At 35.4% G+C, this 25,032-nt stretch overlaps 1 protein-coding gene across 1 annotated transcript; it reads right to left on the bottom strand.

The window, feature by feature from the left end:
- Positions 1-306: 306 nt before the first annotated feature.
- On the bottom strand, positions 307-21,063 carry LOC127856209 (guanylate cyclase 2G-like). Its single transcript, XM_052392311.1, has 11 exons — positions 20,096-21,063; positions 17,425-17,534; positions 14,044-14,178; positions 12,174-12,398; positions 11,867-11,973; positions 11,531-11,635; positions 11,086-11,193; positions 10,327-10,459; positions 9,872-10,008; positions 7,553-7,676; positions 307-386 (listed from the first exon to the last, which is right to left on the bottom strand). Exons 1-11 carry the CDS (start codon positions 20,308-20,310, stop codon positions 307-309), a joined length of 1,479 nt encoding a protein of 492 aa, XP_052248271.1. The 5' UTR covers positions 20,311-21,063.
- Between the last annotated feature and the right edge of the window lie 3,969 nt (positions 21,064-25,032).

Consider the following 25,032-nt stretch of genomic DNA (forward strand, 5'->3'; position numbering starts at 1 on the left):
AACAAAGCATACATCAATGTTATTTTAGTGAAACAATGCATACATCCCTGTTATTCCAGTGAAGTCATGCATGCATCACCGTTATTTAAGTGAATTAGTTCATGCATCAACGTGCTTTCGGTAACACAATTCGTGTGTCACGGAAGAAAACATCACTATTATTTCAGTGCCACAATTAATACATCACTTTTTTCAGTGACATAATTGATATATCACTGTAATAACATTACATGTTATAACAGTGACACAATTCATCACTGTTATAACAGTTAAGCAAAATTTGTATTACACCATTTCAGTCCAAAGTTACCTGTATAGGAGAAAGAGGCCGAGGAAAACAAACAACATGGTGACGGTCACTCCAATAATCACGGCTTCGTACGACTCTGAAATTCAGTGAGTGATTAAGGGAAAGTTTCATATCAAAATGTTAAGTGAAAAGATAAAATTTAGTTAATTATGAAATCATTTGTAAAACTAGGAGGCTAAGTCTCAACAAGTATTTCATTTGAAGAAATAATGTGTTGAAAAGTGTACAAGTCATAAAATGTCATAAATGCATGTTAGTTTTGTTAAATAAATAACTATAGTTAAAATTGCAAACGCATATTCAACGTTAAAATGCAAAATTAAGAATCCACGCATATAAAACCTTTTTAAAACAATCTTCAGTGCTTTCATAATAAATAAAAAAAATATTACATGGTATATTATAAATCTATTCAAACAGACAAAATGTTACTGGATTATGTTAAAATTGGTGTGCATGAAACCAGTAATTATATAAACTTGAAAATTTGTGTATGGGATGCATTGTTCTTTAAACAAACACTTATTTTATTGCTATCTTACTGCAAGGCTCGTGAATTTAGTTTGTGTTAATATCGCATAAATATGGCAAGCAGTTCGATGAATAATTCACAGAAACTAGGGTTTTACTGAGAACCTAGGTTCTCATTCTGAGAACCTAGGTTCTTACCATTACGTATGATCCCAAACGAAATCTTGTGTTCTCATGAAAACTTAGGATATCCGAGAGAACGACGCGAAAATCTGTCGAGAACCTAGGTTCTTGTGAAAACCTTGGATATCAAACGAGAACTTCGGTTCTCGCAAATTGTTTTGGCTTTATTATCTGTTAACTTAAGTTCTAGATTTGAAAACCTACGTTTTCATGAAAATGTGTGTTTTTATAAAAATTCATTAAATGTCTGACTGAAAACCGGGTATCTGAAATTATAACTTAGGTTTTCATGAGAACCTAATGTATATGTGTCTATGTGCGTCGTCTTATGGCAAGCGGTTCGACGCATAATCCCAAGATATAGTTTTTTACCTAGGTTCTCAGAATATGGCTCTTACCAGAATTATGGTTCCCAAATAAAAACCACGGTTTTAGTATTAAAGGTGAGAACTTAAATCACAGATTATTTAACGTCTGTCGAAACCTTGGTTTTCAAATAAAAACCTAGGCTATCGTCGTTTGATGCACATTTTATGATAACTTGGGTTCTGGTGAAAACCTATGATATCGGATGAAAACTTGGGTTCTGGCAGCCATCTTCAAGCGAGAACCTTGGTTCTCAGAATTCTCAGTAAACACCTAGTTTCTTGGGATTATGCGTCGAACCGCTTGCCATACATAAAGCCACCTCGAGGTATACAGACAGAAAGTGAACAAATGGTGCCACGATAATCGTTTCATGTTTTGTTACAAATTTGGGTAGGAAGAGATTTGTTTACATGCGTCAATGTGGTGTATTGAGAAAATAGTACATTTAAAGATTATTGGATTTAAATCTTTATTCCAAGTATATCATATTATATATAACTTTATTCTAATCATCATTTTAAAAATAGAAACGCCTATGACACAAAGCACCGTTTTTCACATAACAGAAAAATGTAATGTTAAACCAATACCAACAAACAAAATGATAAATCGAATTAAATATTCCTACATTTTAAGTTAGGTCAGCTAACATGAAGCAACCATAGCAAATCCACCACCACGAAATTCAAATGCATCAAACAAGCACACCTACCATTGTAACACCTACCATTGTATGTCCGTAAATCTTCAAATGTAACTTAATATTTTTAATTTAATAAACAAACATCACAAAATCAATAATGAAACAACTTCATTTCAACTGCACATTTCATGAAGAGTAATTATTCAGTCACCAGCTGTCAATAATTCATGGTATATCACGGAACGTGGATTACCAGGATCTCGTGTATCGGGACGGAACTTTGGTGACATGGATATTGACTCTGCGGCTGTGTGTATCGATATTGAAGGTGTCACAGACAAAGTTCACAAAAGAATGCATCGATCTATAAGTTCTGTCAATAGAGGTTTATTTATAAACCTGTGGCTATTCATTCTTCAATGAGTGTAGTGGAAAACAACATATGTTTTATTATAGAAAAAGGCCGTTAATATATTATAAATTGCCAATTACGTTCACAAAAACAACTGATATGATGGAAATTTAGTTGATGCACGTGCTTTGTAGAATAAATTCATGTCCAATACATATGCGAACCCCTTTAAATTGCATCAGAATTTCAAACTGCACACTTCGTTATGCGTTATACCTAAGTGACATGTACTGTTCATATCTGAATTTACCTAACGGTCACAGTATCGTATTCTTAAAGCTTTAAAATTCACTTTAGAAACATAAAGAAGACTACATTTCAGGCGATTGTGTAGCTTTAGTCATACTATAAGGGAACATATACTTGTGCTCTAGACTGTTAACAGTCCTGCATTATCATTTTATCATTTTTATAGAGATAACTCTCTCCTACTTCTTGTACAGTACTTATACTATACAGAGTTACGTTTTCTTATCTGCTTAAAATGCTGATAATTCAGCAAAGGAGCTTTGATATTGTATAGCAATACAGCTCAAGAAGTAATTGTGAAATTAGAAAAAAAATATCGTCGAAGGTGCTTTCTATATTGAGTAATTTACAAATATGTATTTAATGGTCGTTGATAATATTATCTTGTAATGAAATCAACAGCTAGTTGTATTGACTGTGATATCTGGTTTAAAAAGGCAATCATGTTTTGACGTTTTATATTGAATACAAAACAACACTTAATTGTCGGTACATCTAGTTTATGGTAACCGTGTAGCAATTGCTGTATACCGGTAAAGGTGGCCAGGCCCGTACCCAGGCCCTGGGCACTGCCCCTCCCCCAGCTGGGTGTCCAGTTAGGATTTAAAAAAAGAGTGTGCTCTCTGCACAAAATGAAAGGGCCCACAGTACAGTTTCCCTCAATACAAAAGAGCAGATTTGTTTCACTGGCCCTGGTAAACAACGGGATAAGCGCTAATTTATTCGTCAGTGGCGATAAGCCCCTAGGCAATGTTTTCATATCGTATTTAAACACATCCCCGATTAGCTTATAAATTACCCATTGTGATAGGTCATAATACACCAAATAGTTTCCCTATATAATTCAATGTAAAAGCGACAACTTTGAGCGAAAATAAATGCAACATTTTGCACATAGAGACCCCCATAACCATACCTTTTCTTAAAGGCCATTCTAAGCGGAATCGATTTATGCAATAAAAAAGATATGTCATGTACAATGCAAGAAAGAACTTGACACAAATCAAAATCGACTGTTTTTGCAACTTTTTTTTTCGGCCGTTTCTTAGTGGAATGTAACCTTTTCTAGTGCAATGGTTTACTATAGTCTTCAAGTGTATCATATGTCAGGGATTCAGTAGTGAACACCTATTCATGCCCTACCATTATCTCCGCAAGATAACACCTGAATAATGGTAAAAAGTGTAAAGCATGCCTTCCTGTCAACTATGATATTTTTTTAGAGAGTACAGCCCTACATGAAGCGATCATTTAGTGTATTGTAACCTATAAGACAACGTTTACTGTTAACATCGCGAAAAATAAGCACTTCTCGATACTTATAAACCTATTTTCTATGTGCATGCCAATTTTCAGACCGATCTTTCACGTAGAAATGCTTGAAAATGCATTTTATTATAACGCCTGATAAGCCATGTGGCTTTCGCGTTCGGAGCTTTGATTTATAACGGGCGTTCAGGCGTAAAACGATTACCCTAAATAATTACAATCGGTCAAAATACTGGAATATTGTTACAAGCTATGTAGAAAAAGAAGTAAACAACTATTAAAACGTGTTGATGAGCTCTTTCAGCACAAATTGTTGCGATTTGAGATGCTCAAGACGAGTTTTTGTACATTTTTTTTCTTATTTTCCTCTGAAAACGTATTTTTTTCTTAAAAACTCACGATGCTCCTTTAATTCGTGAAACAAACGCATTTATTCCGTGAAATTTGCCAAAACGCATCATATCTCACTAAAAAAATGATGATTTTCTATAAATACAGCACCTTTGTGACTAGGCCTGGTTTTGCGTTTAGGTCATAATACACCAAATAGTTTCCCTATATAATTCAATGTAAAAGCGACAACTTTGAGCGAAAATAAATGCAACATTTTGCACATAGAGACCCCCATAACCATACCTTTTCTTAAAGGCCATTCTAAGCGGAATCGATTTATGCAATAAAAAAGATATGTCATGTACAATGCAAGAAAGAACTTGACACAAATCAAAATCGACTGTTTTTGCAACTTTTTTTTTCGGCCGTTTCTTAGTGGAATGTAACCTTTTCTAGTGCAATGGTTTACTATAGTCTTCAAGTGTATCATATTTCAGGGATTCAATAGTGAACACCTATTCATGCCCTACCATTATCTCCGCAAGATAACACCTGAATAATGGTAAAAAGTGTAAAGCATGCCTTCCTGTCAACTATGATATTTTTTTAGAGAGTACAGCCCTACATGAAGCGATCATTTAGTGTATTGTAACCTGATACTGAACGTTTTATCTATCGATGGTTGATGTTACTCGTCTTTTGATTGGCTAAGGAAAGATAAGCAGCGGATGGAAGCAACTGATACATGAGGTCATAGGTCTGAAAATTCCTGCCGTTAATAATTTATGAAAAACAAACGTTCGAAGCAATTGCAGAGGATAATCGTCATTAATTTGACCAGGTATGTTTCTTGTCTGAGTCCAAAGCCCATAACATCGACAAAAATCAATTGACCAGAACGAAACTCATACTTGATATGTAAGTCATGTAGGTAGACTCAACCACCAAATATCAGGCCAATATCTTACAGCGTTTTGAAAAAAAGTCCGGAAAATGAAATGCCTGAAACAGACGGACGGACAGTCCGACTGCTATATTACACCCTATCAGGACCATAGAATTTAGCTCTCTCTAAATTCAAGCGTTGCGTAAAAAAACGGAAAAACGAATATTACAGAGAAAAAAAATTAGTCCAATGCCCATAACGTTGCCAAAAATCAACGGAACAAAGCGAAACTATACTTCATAATTAGTATGTAAGTTATGTAGGTAGTAGAATCAAACACCAAATATCAGGTCAATATCTAACAGCGTTTTGAAAAAAGTCCGGGAAATAAATCTTATGTCGGAGTTGTAGACGATCGCGATGGTTTATCTTTTTTATGATGGTGAAAGTAAAAATGTGTAGTAGATAATAAACATTATATTGCCGTCGCACTGAAGTGCGGCGACTAGTATGTAATACGTTCTTTTCGGAGGAGAAGTTATTTTACGGATCAATGTATATATCTTTGTTTTAAGAATATCTTGCACGGTGGTGATTTTTGTGTAAATTAGTGTAAATAAGTACTGCATTTGTGCCTATTTTATTTACTACCACATTTATTGCCAATAATGCAAAGCTTATTGTTTTAATTAATAACTGATCACAGGGACTGGGCAATAATAAAAGATCACAGGGACTGAGCAAATACGCGAACCGGTGAAACTTTCTGGTTTTGTATAAAAACAAAACTTCTTTGTTCCACTATCCTAGCAACCACCTAGTTACTAATAAAGGCGCTATATAGCGCGAAGCGCGACACGTATTATTAATCGTAATAATGAGTCTTGATAAAGGAAGCAGCCGCTTATCAATGAGGAGCACCATCACAGCACCCCAGTCTCATTACTATCAAGTCCTCCTACAGGTTTTTTTTAAGAACCACATATAGAAGGCCGCAGGCCTGACCCGTATCTTTCCAGTGGTATGGACCCTTTGGTATGGACCTTTAACCCCGCTCACTATCCAGCGTTTAAACTTCCGGGTTTACATTTAAACCGACTATTTATAGCTTAATAATATCTTAGTAAGAAGGTGATTTTTCAAGCGGTTCCGTAGTGTAGTGGTTACACGCTCGCTTCACATGTGAGAGGTCCAAGTTTCGAGCCCCAGTAAAATCAAATGATTTTATTTCCGTTGTATGTTAACTTTTTGTTTTGATGTAGACATTTTATTTTAAATAAATATGCTGTTTTATTGTAACCATTTTTTGTTTTTATTATGCCCATGAAATATATGTGTGAGAGGGTGGGGGGGGGGGGTTCGTAAACACATTAAAACTTTTACAGTGTTTTCATATCAATGAGTACTCAACCCCTATCATAAATGAGCAACGTAAGAATAAGTTCAGAATCATCTCCCCTTGAAGTTGAGAAAAATATGAAATTACGCTTACAAGATGAAGCAGATTTTTTTTTAAACCTACACAATTCTGTTCCATTTATGAAAACTGCACACGGATGCCAGTAAAAAAAGGAAACCAATGTAAATACAATGAACTATGAAATATTTGGGGGTTACAACACAAAATTATAGATCATGTTTTTTTAAGGTTATAACACAACATCATAGATAATGGTTATTTGGGGGTTATAACACAAAATCATAGATAATGGTTATACCAGTATCTTTTTCTATTTTGTTTAAAATAATCGGCCAATATATTAATATTTACGGTAGAAAAAAAATCGTTCCATGTAACTTCTCGAGTGCCTTTTACACTGAAATTCCCGACGCCCTTTGATGCTTTGCATCAATAGTTATCTTGTTATGACTTGGCTTCAGAGGGAATTTGAATTCAAAGAGAACATATTATTATGGTGATATGTCAGTCATACTTTATGATACATTTCTTTAAGATTTTGGATTTTCAAGGTGTGCTTTTCTTCTTCATCAAACTTCATACATTTGTGAAATCTGATGCTTTGAATTTCACACCAATGTTTAAAGCGTTAGACTTCAGAAATGCATGATGTTTAACTTGTTATATTCCATAAATTTTTATCACAAAATAAGATTTTTTAGCATTAAAATGCACATTGAAAAGTGCCATATTAAAAAAAAATCACGAGGGGAAGCCCCTCCTGCACCCCCCCCGATTTGGTCCCGTAGTTAAAAATTCCTGCGTACGGCCCTTGGCGTTTCCATGCATACATGTAATTCTGGATTAGATTGTGAATAAGAAGTCATGAACTTTAGTTATGCAAAGTGCAAGCAAGAAACTGAATAACAAAACTAAGATAAAAGAAAAATCAATGACGAATTACATATTTATTTATAATTCCAAAGTGAATTTATATTGAGGTTTTTGTGCCTATATCCAGTTCTTACTGGTGGTCGGCGCGTCCGGGGTACAGAACTCGTTGTAGAAGCCACAGTCGGGCGTATCCGGCGGGATGTACGGGTCATCCGTCGTTCTTCCGTCTCCCCAGGTGATCTTCGTGAACGAGGAGTTCTGGGGGTCAACAATGCACATGCACAGGGATTTAATCTGTTCATAAAACAACTTACTTTTCGTCTAATAATCGAAATAAATGTATACATTGTTATACCATTTACATTGAAATTTGAATAAAATAGTTTATATATTTTGAACCACTATCACTTCTGACAATACATCTTTAAAAACATGCGTCACTACATAGAAACTGAAAAGGTATTTCTGATAATAGGCTATTTTCGAATGTTTTAACAGATCATACACAAGTTAATACATTTAAAACAAAAGAATTCGCCACGTATGTATTAGAATGATATAGTATAAACAAAAATATCCTTAAAACGATATTCGGCGTGTATCCTGACTTTAAAATAAATAGTAGCACATTCAAGGTTCTTAATAAATACATTTATAACAACAGCTTAATTTTTTTCTGTTGTTATTCGCATATCCACCACATGAAATGTATGTTATTACGTGCACGCAGATTCGAATAACACAACAGTGTTCGTAAATAAAAAAATATAATTCGTGAGATAACATCATATGTATTCCCGCGTAAGGCATACGACCCATTTACGCATGACGCGGGTCTTTAAAACAATCTTACCACAATACTTTTCGATAGAAAATTGAAGTCAAACTGTTCAAATACAGCCAACTGGCAAACATATTGGTAGCCCTGTTTAGTCTTTCAGAGAGGACTTCCAGACAAGCTGACGGCGTACTGCAACATTTGTGGTTAGATAATTAAACGATTCCCATCTTATCATTACACAATACTGTTTTGGAAGTGTTTGCTTTCTCTCAATGCAAATAAGGTTTCCATTCATTTCTTCCCTAAAATTCATGTTATTTTATATCTTGAAAGCGATACTGTGTTATCAACGTTTATCGATAGGCCACACAGTTTTCCCCTAAAGATTTATCGACCGAGTAGTGAAGTTAAACGTAATTTTAACTGGACCAAAAGTTTTGTATAAATTGTATGTGTCGTATGACCATGCAGATAGTTGTCAGGAATTTCTTATACTGAACAGTATTACAACCCGTACGCTGTGCACAAACAAATGTTCTCGGGGATTTCTCTCAAATCAACCCATTAAATATTCGAATGCATTCATTCGGGTCGACTGGAAATTTCCTCAACATTTTATAGGCTGTTGTCATTTAAGGTAAAAAGCAGGTTTAAACAGCTATCCCTTACTCTCATAGTATCGGTCCTCCTCATAGTATCGTGCCTTTAACGAAAAAAACTTCAAGAAATGCTGGAAAATTAGTGTGTGTTTTTTCAATTTTTAGAAGTGAATTTATATTTGTCTATGGTCTTTATTATTGTCTAATCCTTTCGAACAATTTACAGCATCGATTAACATGAAGATCCAGTGCAGACTTTTGTAACAGCAACCTGACACTGTGTCACATGAAGTACAAAGCAGTTAGCTAGATTGACTAGGTCATGAATTGCATGAGTGGTAAGGTATTTTATTTTTTGCGGTTATCCATGATTATTGCGACGATCATTCTCATGATTTCCGGTGTTCGTTGGAAAGTAGGTAATGTTTATTCCAGGGTGATGCTATGCTTTTTAATTACGTAACGTTGGTTTGTTTATGGATTAATAGTAGCTTTATCAAATGTTTTATATGCCGCTTATTTTTTAATAAAATGTAAAATATAATTTAAGAACAACACGAGCAAGAGTTTCGTTTTCCATTTAGTTACTTTTTTAGAACAAGCACCTGCGCATAGTAACAAATCTTAGCAACCAATCAGAAGGGCCGATACTATGAGACAAATTGTACATGAAACAGATTACTACAGGTCTAGCCAGTATTTTGTATAAAAAAAAACGATTTAAATGCAGTTTTCGTTTTTATGTTCAAGAATACACATTTAAATATAGATTGACATATAACACATGCGTGTTTTTGTATTTGTTCACTTCTAAAATTCGTATGTATTCCTTAAGAGGGCCGATACAACGGATAGAAATGCTACGCCGACAAAAAAGCGTACGTCTAATACGTGTCTATCAGATCATTAAAACGACCTCGTGTTTTTTTTCAACAACCGGACATCTGAATCGAGAACAAACATGTAAAAAGAACGATAAAATTAAATAGAAAGTTAATTTAAATTATCTAAAATATTATTGAATATACGACAGCTCATCGAGTTAAGTACTCTTGTAATTGGCAAGCCCTTACCATTCTTATTCTGGTATCGGCGATGGCGAACTGGAGGTTGGCAACCTGAATAAAGGAACCGGAAGTGTCCATGTCGTACACATAGAAGGACGGCCATCTTTCCCCGAGCTGATTTATTATAACGTCACCGGAAAGGCCTTTAGGGTGCATTAGAATATTCGAGAACATTATTAGCTTTTCCTTTGTTTCTGCACGAGTATGTAAACAAGCGTGGTAATTTCTATTTTGTTTTTGTGTTCGGTCGGTCGGTAGGTCGGCCGCTCATTCGTTTGTCCGTTCTCTCGGTCGTTTTGTAGTTCCTTCGTACAGTTTATGAAATATATCATTTAATCTTCTACATGAATTTATTTATTGATTATCATTTACTTATTTTTTCGGGAAAATATAATACTTTAAACACTCAGTTAACTTATTTATTTCGAAAAATGTACAATATCAAAAAGCCAAATCTGTACCTGGGAAATAGACGGTGTCCCCAAAGTCGAAGAGGTCATCGCCACTTCCCGTGTAGTTATTGGAGAGGGACTGGTTGAGCAAGCGGGCGTAGTAGATGACCGTGTCGTGCAGATATGCGGAATACTCGTCCGGCTAATGAAGCAAAGTGTGGGAATCATGCACGGCTTTAACCCATTTATGCCTAGTGGACTCTCCCATCCTTCTAAATTGGATCAATTTATTTCCAAAATTAGGGATATCTAGTATATTTATTTCTATATTTAGACTATTTCTTACAGAAATTCCTTAAACAAACAGCGCAGACCCTGATGAGACGCCGCATCATGCGGCGTCTCATCTGGGTCTACGCTGTTTGCCAGGGCATTTTTTCTAGACGCTAGGCATAAATGGGTTAACATACTGGCTCTGTACTTGTGAACTGGACCACAAAACCCCTTGTATTGCATACATTAATGATGATCGCGGTCACTTGGTCGACTTATTTAAATAAACAAATAATGTACAATCTCTTTTATTTTAAATACTTTACATTATACTTCTTCAAACTGACCAACCGTTAACGGTATACTTATTATTCAACACAGACGTCAACAAATGACAGTCATAAGCTTACATGTAGATATTTACATGCAAACACCAACAATATGACTACACTTTTAGGCCGAAAATATTTAATCTTTTCCATTTCTTTATCTATCTCTCTCTGTCTCTCTATATAAATCGCACATTGATATACATTTACGGTAAAAAAAAAATACCTCTGACGGAAGTGGAGCGTCCGTGCGTCCATGGAACACGTTATCGAATGCGGCCATTGCACCGTCCCGCCAGCTGGCTACCTGGGCAGTGGTGTGGCCAAGGCAAAACTGGAATAAATGTTCATACCATAGCAGACTAACTGCTTGTATGCTCGTATGTTAAGAGTTTGCAGTTCTTGCCTCAGTGTCTTAATATCACATCAGTACACGAATCAAACATACATGCGCTAGGGAATTAATATATAAACGATTACAACGGCTTAGAGCAGACAAGTGGAAAATATGTACATACATATTATATGGAATTAAATTAAACATAAAATGTATTATTTTGATATGTATTCATATTCCTTTTCATAGAATTGTTTTTGATAGAAATAATTGACCTCAGCAATATGAAGCAAAGCGACGCGATCCTTAAGCTGTGGTGTCATCATGGACTCACATATAGAACGTTCTGGAAGGCCTGTCTGGCGACCATGTCGTCTGCTTCTCCCCGTCGCCATATTTCGCCGCTGCTCAGGAATCTCACGTCGTCATCGTCTATCATCTGTGGACACAAATTCGGTATTAAATCAATAATTGATAACGAGATTGTCGTGAGCATTTTGCTACTCTACTCATTCCATGTCTTAAGAAAGACTTATTTTCCTTAGTTAACCGTTTCTTTGAGGTAAAAACACATTCGTCAAAGAGTTGAAGTATTTAAAAACAAAAATCATAATAAACGACACTGGGAGTATGTTTTTTTCCACAAAAACTACAAATATATATTTGAAACCTTTGTGTCGGTAAAGATGAACTGAAAGTCTCCTTTGGTCAACCCGAGTGCATGCGCGCGCAGCATGTACTTTCGCAGCTCCTCCCGTGGGATCAGCATGATAATTACTACAAAAGTTTTAAAGACAATAATATCCTGTGTTATTTATAGGTCTTTTAAATTGACGCAAATACTGTAACTTTTCAAATTTGTCATTAGATCGACTTATTGCTTAAGACACAAGTTATTGTTGTTATTGTTATGTCGTTTATTCAGACAGTCAAACAGAAGTTAAAATTCTAAATTGACCCCTATTTGATATATTTACTTCTTCCTTCGCGGATGATATTGTTCAACATGAGGTCAATGTCGGCGACCGAGCTGTTGCGCTTGACGCCACTGTAGTGGTGCGCCACGAAGAAGCCTTTGATCTCGTACAACCGTATGCTGCTCTCGATGGTGGCTGCGGCCGCCCGGTACTCCGCGCGATCGATGGAGATTATCACGAAGCGCCGCCAGCCCGTGTAGTCGTAGAACGACATCATGATGCCGCCTGGGGAGATGTTGAGTTGGATATTAATGATGCATTGGTGCAAATGTGCGTAATTATATGTGGTCGTTGTATTTATCTATATGCATTAATATATTTTAGATCATTGTATGTATTTATATGTGTTCGTTGTGTGAATCTATGTTTGTACGTTGTATGAATCGATATGTGTAAGTTGTATGTATCTATATTTGGACGTATTACGTGTCTCGACATGTGTAAATTGTATCAATCTTTTCGAATAAATAACGCTCGATAAGTCATTGTCGGCTCGGGTACTACTTAGATGTACCCCGGGTACTCTTAACTATACTTAAATGTACCCCGGGTTCGGAAAATATACTAAGACCTACCCAGCCAATTTATACCGTACCCGAGTTTTATTCCAGCCCAAAATCCGATGTCGTAAAACGCCCTACAAAATACGAAACAAAATTCTTTTCGAAAAAATAAACACTTCCTCAACATGCTTTTTGAGCAGAAGTTTCGATAATAGAGGCTTTTTGACAGAATATTGACATAAATATGCATATAATAAATTTGAAAAAAAAGCCAATTTCAGCGATAGAATTCCCGGGTACGTTTTAGTATATTTTCCGTACCCAGGGTTTATTTAAGTATACTTAAGAGTACCCGGGGTACATTTTAGTAGTACCCAAGCCGACAATGACCAATCGAGAACAAATATCAGTATTGATTAAAATGAAGATCAAGTGCAGACATTTGTAACAGCAACATGGCCCTGTGTCTCATGAAGTGCAAAGCAGTTAGATTGACTAGGCCATGAATTGCATGAGTGGTAAGGTAAACAAAACTTCAACAAGTTGTGAATAAATGTGTGCTGAGTCAATGAAAAGGGGTTTAATTCATTTCTGCGTTTAATAAGACCGAGTTAACGGTTCCAAATCGCTGCCAAAGCTGACGAAGTAATGGCTGTTCAAATCGCTGCACCCTATTTTAGGGTCATTTTTAGTTGAATACCTTGTTAGGTATATATGTGCGTTTTGAAATTGAATACCTTGTTATCTATATACATATATACATAACAAGGAATTCAACTAAAAAAAAAACGAAAATATGATGCATCGATTTGGGTTTTTTTTCCAGAGAAGTTGATTGTTCGTTATATTTTGATTATTTTTCATTCACAATGAAGTTTTCACTAATTAATATCAGAGTCACACGTTAACCACCTGTGCTTAACAAGAGAAGATACGCACGCAATACGCATCCTTTCCACGCATGTAATAGATTTCCAAGATAAGATATGGACGCAATACGCGTGGATGCTTAATATGTGTTTAATAGATTACAAAGACTAGATATGGACGCAATAATCGTCGTTACTATGCGTGCAATAGCTTAAATACATAGACGATATGGACGCAATGCTCTTCGTTACTATGCGTGCAATAACTTAAATACATAGACGATATTGATACAATAAAGGTCGTTACTGTGCGTGCAATAGCTTAAATACATAGACGATATGGACGCAATGCTCGTCGTTACTATGCGTGCAATAGCTTCAATACGAAGACTAGATATGGACGCAATGCTCGTCGTTACTATGCGTGCAATAGCTTAAATACATAGACGATATGGACGCATTTACGCGTCGTTTCTATGCGTGTCATAGCATAAATACCTAAAGACGATATTGGCGCCATGGTGCGCATGTAGGTGGTAAGCTCGTCCTTGTATGTGATGGTCTGACCGACGGACACCCAGTTGATCAGAGCCACGTTTCGGTAGGACATCAGCTCTCCAACAGACTTGACAACTGTAACACGGTCAATTAGATAGTAATCATGTGGAGGTCAACATTCAAGTGACCACGATCACGTTCAAAGTCCTGACAATACCGAGTGTGTCCATGGAAGTATTTTAGATTATTATTTCAATAAGTCATTGAACATGAAAGGTTCTTCAGTGTAAATTATTGACAGCACATTTATGGTTAAGAGATCGTAGTTAGATAACACTTATTTTGTTATTTGTGTATTAAAGGGATCTTTTCACGATTTGGTAAATTGACAAAATTGAAAAAAGTTGTTTCAGATTCGCAAATTTTCGTTTTAGTTATGATATTTGTGAGGAAACAGTAATACTGAACATCTACCATGGTCTAATATAGCCATTATATGCATCTTTTGACGATTTTAAAACCTAAAAATTATAAAGCGTTGCAACGCGAAACGATTGAATAATTTGGAGAGTTCTGTTTTTGTCGTTAAATTTTGTGAAACTACGAAGATTGCTTATATAAGGTATAAAATACGTCAAGTACGTGTACTCGGCGGAATAGCTCAGTAGACTAAGGTGTTTTTAATTCAGGACTCTGGCAGGACTCCAGGGGTCACTGGTTCGAAACCTGGACCGGGCAATGTTCTTTTCCTTTTTTAAATTTTATTCTTGATTTGTTACTGGAGCGGTTACGATCCAATGCTTACATTTATCGATATAAAGCATTTAATGAATAAGTTAAAAAATGCCAAAATCTGTGAAAAGGCCCCTTTAATACATCGTATGTATTTTTAAAACTTTGCAGTGCGTTGTGCATTTCTTGTAATGGTTTTTCAGTACGATGCTGCCCGGTAATCTTGCGCAGTTAAGGGTCAATTGGTTTAAAAATATGTTCTTTTATAAATTGACAACATAATATCTAAATTTATCATGAAAATAAGAGGTTCGTGTGCTTATTAACACAAAAATATCTGATTAATTCAGTGAAGAACTGTCCGATTTGATTTCAAAACAAACATGACTCACCTCATTTTCAAACTATCACAGTGTCCGGTAATCTTGCGCACTTGGTGTAATGACCTCATTTAGGCAAAATGGTAGACATATGGTGTCAAATTAGTGACAAAATACATTCCAAAAAATTATTTAAAAAATCATTTTGTAAAAACATTTAAATTTAATGTGGATTAATAGCTGTCCTTCGGTTTCTTTGATGATGGTGGTGGTATTCTGTTGAATGTAGCAAAATAAACATTAAAATTTTAAATTAATTGATTTCTAGCGTGAAAAAAAATGTTTATGCATAACAGGTCTAATTTTACCACGACAATGCTTCCATAGTTTACAGAAAATATCAAAACTATGCCATTGCGCATGCGGAGATCATACCAAATGTGGTTTAACAGAATGGCGGGAAATAATGACAATGTCGTCTGATGCGATATATTTTCAATGGCCAACAATACCATAACTAATCGGATATTGTGCAATGGAATGCTTAATTACACGCTGGATTTATGAATTCTTAATTTAAAGTATGAAAACGCAAAAGACTGCATGGAATTTGTGAATCATTTCGAATTTATCGTAAGTAGGTCAGTGTTTACGATACATGTACAATGTATAGGGATAACGCAACCGGTGTTAAAATGTAATGATCGAATGTTATTTTGCATGGAATACGTACCTTTTAAATCCGTTAATTCTTAAAAATGTGAAATTCCATCTTTCATCACTAAAGAAAATCATTTGTCGTCTGCGAAATTCGCAAACTGCGAAATGCGCAAGATTACCGGACGCGCAAGATTACCGGATTTAACAAGGATCGTCCCAGATTGGCCTGAGTAGTTCGCACAGGCTAATCAAATACGAAGAATTTCGCTTTAGTATAATGTTTTGTTTTAAGGAAGTCTCCTCTAAAGAAAATGCAGACTAGGTAAAGAGTCGCGTTTTTTTTTATAAATACAATTAATGGTCGCTGAATGAGCTGCAAAACAAGCGTTTGCAATCAGGAAAAACAAAGCATTTATCAGACATGTATAAACAGTTCATTGGAATTGGTGGAGTCTACTAGAAATTCTGATTTACCTTTCTAACTATATATTATTTTAATAACATAATATGTATAGCATTGACATGCATTTTGGTCAAATGCTTCATTGTATCGTATTAAATGTGTATTCCATCGAAATGCCAATAACGTAAATAAACTATTCGTAATACCTTAGTTTATTATATACCTGTTTAATGCTTTTAACCAAATACAGATTGTATCAATCGTTGAAATAAAAAATCCCGTATTACGCTACTCGCTGTTTCCAATTCCGTATTACCATACTAGCCGGACTACTTCGACCCATTTAATGACGTCACATTACACGCACCGAAAGTAGAAATATTTTATATTACGAAATAGATTACGTAGTACATCGTGTGACGTCATTTCTGTGACAAAACACAATAGTTTTATCTTAACTCTGTAAGGACCTGTCGGACGTGGTGTTTTTTTTTTACAGTAAACAATGTGTTAAAAACGTATTTTGGAGTGTGTGTTTATCATGCATAAATGTATATTTCGATAGGAATACAATAAAATAGTGTGGTTTAAACTAAGTTTCGATAAAGACATGGAAGATAGAAGTGGAAGTGCATATCGTTTAAACGTTTTTGTTATAAACATCGGATTAAAGTTGTCAACTTAATATGTTATAAAAATTGGATTAACGATGGCATTAAGGTAAGCGTGTCGGAAACCTGTGTTTTCCCGGTTCGAATGTTTACACGTTAATTTACATAAACTGTATTCATACGCGTCTTAAATAAACTATGGCGTACCGTTTTAGTCATTGTTTTGTCAGTTTTGTTAAAGTAAAAAATACATTTGTTTACTGTTTTCGTTAGTTATTGTATATAATAAAAGGAATATTACGCTAGTCAATTGTTCCAAGTGTTTGTATCACTCTCGTGGCTTGTGCTATTTCGCATCACACTCGAGGCTGCGCCTCTCGTGTGATACGTCATCACACAAGCCACTCGAGTGATACAAACTCTTGGAACAATTGACTAGCGTAATATTTCGTATGTATCTACCATGATTAAAGCGTACAATACGATGCGACTCATTGTGTTACTTATGGCGATACATTTAATTTCATATGTGATTCAAATTACATTATGTGTTTGTCACACAACTGTATTTGTTTTTACTGTTCAGACTTTTAAATGTTCGCCGCTTAAATGTTTATTAGATAGCAAGGCCTATGAAATGTCAATAAAAAGGTACCGTCTGCGCATGGTGGTCCAAAGATGACGTCAACGTCGTGTTGCAGAAGATGATCAAAGATGGCGCCAATACTCTGCTTGCTGTTGCACTTCGTATCTATGAACGTGACACTATAACAGCAAATATTAATCAAAGTACTGGCAGTACTGGTGTGACGATGCTTTTGAAGAGGATGGATATAAAACATCAATTTAAGTTTATCTATATCACCACAATTGTGTATGTTGAAACGAACATTTGGGTACGATAAAAAATTTGGGTACGACAATTTTGGGTACGAAAAAAAATTTGGTACGAAAAAAATTTGCGTACGAAACATTTTTGGTACGAAAAAAAGTTTAGGGGTACGGGGAAGTAGTACCCGTGGGTAACTTGACCCATTCGGCATTGAGCGAAACTGGGAGGCGGGTCACATTCTTGTTCATTAGGTATGGCAATACATTCATGATGATTCTCGAAAGTAGGTATGAGCACATAGCCGGACCATGTGAGCTCAATCGTATGAGCACTTGACTATCCGAGTTCGCCGACGAACATATGGATAAGTTAACTAATAGCGAAATGACCTTATACATGTATATGCTGAAATCTAACAATCGAACAAAATATCAAACATGGTATGTACACTTAGGTGGTTGTGTAATTTCTGTTAGAATATCGTATTCAATATGTAAATTTTTAATGATTCTGCCCGCACTTGAGTTTGTTGCCTTGTTTGAGTCTATACGCGCCTAGGCTGCACCCAGTGTGTGTATTTGTGTTTTTCCAAGGTAATGAGTTACCTCCGCGCTGAGGCTGCATAATGTTGGGACCCGGAGTGTGTCCAGCACTCCTACCTAATAAGATTAGATTGACGACAGTTGGGACGAATTTTGAATGATAGCTGCAATTTCCAGCTATTTGTTTTGTACTGAAATACTTTTTAATTTTTTATATGGTCAAATGCTGCGGGGGGGGGGGGATGAGCTTTTCCGGAAAAAAACAACTGTCAGGAATGGTGACCACAAAACATACAAAATATAACATTGCGCCGGGAGCGGGAATCGAACCGGTGTCGTAAAGGTGAAAAAGCGAACGTCCTTACCGCAGTACTGCGTTAGCGGGACGGACAATTACGAAAGGAAATGTTGTTTTATCTTTATATATCATAGCAGTGCAGCGTTTACAATTTGCAGGTTCGAAATCGTTCGCATTCTTTTGTTTTGTGATCACGTAAAAAGTTAATTTCACATGTTTTATTCGCAATTTATTGACTAAATCGAGAACAAATATCAAACAAAATAGAGAAAATATATAGATGTTTCATTGGTCCATAAAAATAAAATGTATGTAAAATTACTAATTTGAAATTAACGTTCTGATACACTTATTGAATCTGTTTCCCCAGGATATGCTGTTCTATTAATATTTACCTTTATCAACACGAACGACAACTCTGCTAGGAGAATGTTATCAATGAAAATCAACGAGCAATCTCCTACGCAGTGGCGAATGCCAAGGGAAGTAACTGAAAAATCGAGTTATCTCAATCGGACTGGCTCGGTCTTTTACATAGGTCGCCATTGTGAAGATTTTTTTACTGGTTATCAAACCTTGGACGCTGCTGTCCCAGCATCGTCAAAAAGTCATGTAATACAAATAATTGTTGATTTGTATAAGTAAATGCGCCTATATTAAAATATTATGTCATTTCTACTTATTTTATTGATATCTTTAAATTAATTACCCGGTAATGCTTAAATCTTGTTTACGGATTAAATACAACCATGCTCGATGCGTTAATGATTACAATAGTGTAGGAATCCAAAATTAAAGAATGATGCTTTTTTCCCTCATCCTTTGAACATTGTTTCTATCCAGACTCCGAATATAAAAATCAGTTATAGTGTAACAACGTTCATGTGTATAAATTGAACTAAACTGCCATATACTATAAAAAAAACCCGTAACTTAGAGTTATCCAAATATTTATTAGAAAAAAAATAAGTATGCGGTGATACATTCTTAAACAAAAGAAAGACCCACTATAGTGTTGTAGTTTCTATTGGTATGTTTCTATACGATCTGCTGAATTATGTCGCATTCATTGAAAACTGTTCTTTACGCATGTGCGTAAAGTGTCGTTCAAGATGAGCTTTCTCCCGAGTAGTACGCACAGGCTAATCAGGGACGAAACTTTGTTCGTTTAATTTTTCGTTTCGTTTTAAAGTAAAAATTGAGTTTAGGGAGACATTGATGTCTCTGATATGCCTTTGTGGACTACATATGCATTAAGCCCATTTTTTCCAGAACGAGGCTTTTTATTCATCTAGTTCATCAACTGACATTTCGATTGCTTTTCGGTTGATATCCAGTTATGACGCATGCATCACTGTTTTCAGAACAGAATGTCCAGGAATGAATCAAGGAATGAATCAAGGAGTTCATGACCTATGTACCTACGTCTATTGATATGAAATATAAACTTGTGTCATGTCAACGGTTATTTGACATTTCTCAAAATAAGAATGCGAAAAGAATGGAGGAAGTTTGAGAAAGACTTTGTTATACATCTGTGTCGTTTAAAAAAAGGTTTTGCGAATAAGCGATTTGGCTTTAAATTGTCAAAAAAGTATAATGACGTCACTGATTCAATATGAATTGAACCTTCTTTGCATATACGTGTACTTACTTAATCACATGACCAGGCAGTATAGACTCGTTACGTATAGTCTCCAAACCAAGCGCCAATGCCGCTACCGATGAAGAGGCATTGTGAACGAAACTTGCAGTCGGATGTGACGTAAATGGAACCATCCAAACAACTTGTAGTGTCGTCTGCGTCACTGAGGCACGTGCTAACAAGCTCGTGCACAGCAATATACAACATAACGTAGTTCTAGTCATCGTCGTTGCACAATCAAAACAATTTATATAAATTGAACTTAAGACACATTCATCTGGCAGATAATAAACTCAGTAATGGAAGTATTTGTTTTAATTCCGGTGTGTATGTTGTAAACAATGATCAATACAATAAATACTCTGTCCAGGGCGACCTTTCCCTTTTTTTATCTCGGTACATCTGGGCGGTTCACAAGCGTAGAGTCCGTGTTCTTGTAGAAAACAAAGTATTTGTACGCATTCTTTACATTGCTGCATATGAAAAGCTTATAAAATTGAAACTCCGGGGAGTGTCGATAATATTTAAGTAGTAATAAAACAACATAGCAAGATTACTATTCATTACTATTACAAATAGTGCCTTGCTGTTTTGTTGAGAGTTATCACACGGCTTAATGTGTCAACACATGTATTCAATTTCAATGTCTTTCTTTTCTCTAAGATAATAACGCGAACTATTTAAACTAAACACATATTTTCCACATAACGGACACAATTATGGCACATAACCGTCATATCAACTTCATATTAATATTCGTATTCGCTGTTTGCTACATTTATCCATTGTATAAAGCGTAAATCTCAATACGGCGAATACATTTTTTTCCTACTAAATACAGCTAGCTTATTTTAACATTTCAAATATTCGTTCGAGACGGTAAATATTCGGCAATGCTATCATAATTTGAACAAATCTCCATCTCTGTTTGTCTTAACTCTATGTCAAACACGCCTTGTTTAATGAAATTATGCTATGCACTGTTCATCGCCTAAGAGCAATCGACCTTTACATGCAATTGTTAAATCAGTCCTATTTACTTTATAACTTTCGGAAAAACGTTTGAATATTTAAACATATAAAAACCATAAGAGAAATCCGTGCGGTTAGATTTTTCCACCAAGTACGGACTTATGATTCTGAAGAAAAACCCTTTTGGATTCGCATGAAATTACCACATTGTGACGGCGATGTTTAACTTGAGACTGTATCAGCAACCGAAGTCCGTTCCGGACAAGTTTGGTAAATATTTGCAATTTCTTAAATCACTCATAATGTCACTTTATTCATTAAGTCGGATAGGAGAACGCAATTCGATCGGTCATGTTTGATAGCTCTTCGTGTGTCCCTCTTTGAACCAGGTGACAGTGTCCACAGTACTTCAAGGAGTGTTGCTATACTCCATTTATCAAGCGGTATTAGTTAAGGGAGAATAATCAACCTTTTCAATTATCATATATGTGATTCAGGTATTTAAATTTAACGCTAAAATATAAGCAAACATAGTAATATTTAATTGTTCTGTGTATACATGGTATTATCAAAATTAGTCTTTAGTAAAGCAACAGTTTCTCAACCTTTATAGTTGAAAGCTTGCCGAAAACAAAAACGGATGTCAAAACTTATACATGTACCGCGCATTTGTTCATGCATTTAAAACACGTCAATTAGCCTTATTTGTGATGACTCGTTAGTTTCTCATAATCTTCCATTAAACTAGTGAGATTTATATTATTATTTTATTGCGGAGAATCACGTGATCGCAAACGTACAGCAAGCAAACAAAGTGGCTCCCGAAAACGCTCGGTTAAAGACCAATATCTCAGAATTTCTTATATTTATGTTTTTTTTATATGGTTTACCAATAAAAGTGATTTCTTCACGCAAAGTCTACTGAGTAATACACACGGAACTCGATGACTCGAACTCGCGATGACAGAGAACAAAAGTTCAAGCTGTCCGGAATTCGAGCCAATCGATTTCTAATATACTTTTGTTTACTTACATGAAACTGCAATATTAACACATCTCCAGTTGAAGAGTTTTTATACTGCTTAAATTCAGTTCTACTTTCTGCATGTGAGTTTATAACAACCAAATATATACTTAATATTTTTATTAATCAATATTTTAAAACAGTTTCACATGCAATCAAACAAGTAGCATATGGTAATTGTGTATCAGCACATTTTTGCGTAACACATTCACGGGTACGGGTAGAGCAAAGAGAAGAGATGCAGTCGTTTCAGCCATAATAATACTGCATCTACAAAAAACGACAGATATTATACAAAAAGTCATCTTTTATTCAAAACAAAAACGAATGTGTGGATGACATGTTTGCTACCGCTGTGACATCAATTACGGCGAGCTTTTAATCAAGTGACCCTAATCGATTAACAGCTTTAAGCGACCAAAGACGAGTTCGAGCCAAGCGAAGAAAAGAATCAGTGAATATTGTTAACGGGACTGTGAAAGCAACTCGAGCCATCCGAGCGATTCGACCATCGCTTATTTGAGCCATCCGACAGAAATTTATATAAATATATCGCCAAAATTATCGGTGCTTCGAGCAGAGATCGAGCTATCAGGAAATTCGAGTCAAGAGAGTTCGAGCCATAGGGTTCCGACTGTATATGGACATATATACTTTTTGAGAATTTTTAGTTTTGTCAAACATTTAAGATTTATGAAAATAAACATTTTAAATCGTCTGAACACATTGTATTTTGATGATTGGTGTATGATATTAATTGAAAGAAAACACCAGAAACGAAACAGTTTTAGTTAGATACAATAATAAATATAAAAAATGCGTCGTGATTCAGCTTTGATTCAGAGTGCTAAACTTTTGTGGCCAATCTTACCTTGTCTGAAAGTTGTTTCGTTGAGTGCATCGTCTGTGCAGTTTCGTTTACATCGTAGCTATGACCAATAAATTAAACCGTTACAATGACCCAACTTACATGTGGTGTTAGTTTGCCTGGGCTTATCTATTATTCTGTATATCTTACTGATATCTTCACATAGATATAAACAGGGCATTCAGAAAAAAATACGAACATATGTTTGTCGTATGCGTGTGGTGTTTACTTATGTTTAACGATTTACTTTTCTACCTGGAAGAAATTTAATTCAAATGATCTAATTTAAAGAGTGCCAGGAAAGAGTATGAGTAGGTTCGTGTTCAAGTGCGGAACTAGAAAACTTTGCGCTTTATTGATACCAATTGAACAGTTTGCAAATATCTCGCCATTTCATCAAGATTTAATGTTTACGTTATTTTTGTCTAAACTCGGGAATACTAAGTAACTTACTTTACTATTTCTATAAAAATGAATAAATAATTAGTGTTCAACTGGTGTGATCTTAAGCTGCTTTGTCAATATATATGTTTCTTACAAACGTTTATACAGACGTGTTCAGTGTGGACATACCACGTGGTTTGTGACGTCATTTTCGCTAGCACGCTAAGTAGAAATTTGTCAACATTGGTCACGCTTAGAAATTTCAAATCCACGTAAGTATCTTATTATTTACTCTTTTTTGACGAAATAAAGCGCAGGCTAAGGGAAAAGTTGAGCACTATTCCCGGTTATATAAATATTTGTCACCAGATGAGTAGTTTAGTCTATCATTCGAGGCAAATTCCTAGTTTTAACGTTACAATGCACGCAAGCACGACAAGCACATTTGAAATCGTCCAAAATATCTGTTATATATTACTTTTTGCAGTGAACCAATATGTGCGGACGTGATTAATTCCATATAAAATGTGTTTTGTCCGAAAAAATTACCTGAAAACACCACTTAATGACATTTCTAATGTACATCAACAATTTGGCTAACACGACAAGCAACGAAATTCAAGGCAAGCACGGCAAGTCGATATTCGGCTAGAACGACTAGTTGTTATTAGTATAGAATTGGTAACGTCTATGTTGTCAAACAATATTCTTCAATTATTTTAAATGTGTGTGTCCCTTTAATAGTTCGTGTCTATTTACTGTCTTCGTGTGATTCTGTGCCCTGTCCTGTGTGCGTTCAGCCGTGTACAATTTATAAAAAGTAAAGTTTTAAAATCTTTAAACAGAACAGATGAACATAATCTGCACTTATAAGAAACTTCTGAATCGAAATTCAGACATAATGTTACCATAAATAAGACTCTTCGTCCGTGAGGGTGAAGGGTCAGTAATTTAATACTTATATTACCGAGAACAGTTTTTGCTAAAACTAATAAACAAGTATGCATACATATGGAACATAGTTGTGCGAACATAATTATGTATGTTTATAGTTATAGTCACTTAATGTCGATATACTACACTGCCTTAAAATTAAAACCATTAAAAATGTTATAATTCCATTTTCATATAGTCACTCGCGGATAACAGGCTTATAAGTCGTGTTTATTTCATATTATGCCCTAAATTGACCTCCGATGCATTTAGATTCCAACCCAAACTATTGTTAAAACTTTCAGGCACTTCTTCTATACAACCTCGAAAAAGAATGTGTACAAACTCGTTGGTCAATATAACGTCGATGGCAAAGGTGAAGATGAACCAAACATCAAGAGCTCTTCCGATATTCGGTAATTTTGTTTGTCCGTAAAGCTTATTTAGTCGTGCACAAACTGTTATAATGGAAATACATGTAATATGTCCTTTCGGAATATTTTAAGTAAAATTTAAAAGAAAAAAAAAACACATGTTTTTTCAACCAACTGTAGTAATGTATTTATTTGTATTTATTTCAATATTAGTGACCACGAGTTTGACAACCCGGGGAGACTGCGTGTGAAACCGAAGGCAAAAGAGGCCAAAATTGACCAGAGTCGAAATGCCGTTGCCATGGGAACTTTAGGTGTACGGTGGGACGGTGCGAGGAGAAACGAAAGCAAGTTATTGCCTACGTACAGACTTGGACTAGACATGGAAGAA

This window comes from Dreissena polymorpha, chromosome 1 (assembly GCF_020536995.1).
Source record: "Dreissena polymorpha isolate Duluth1 chromosome 1, UMN_Dpol_1.0, whole genome shotgun sequence".
Classification (NCBI taxonomy): domain Eukaryota; kingdom Metazoa; phylum Mollusca; class Bivalvia; order Myida; family Dreissenidae; genus Dreissena; species Dreissena polymorpha.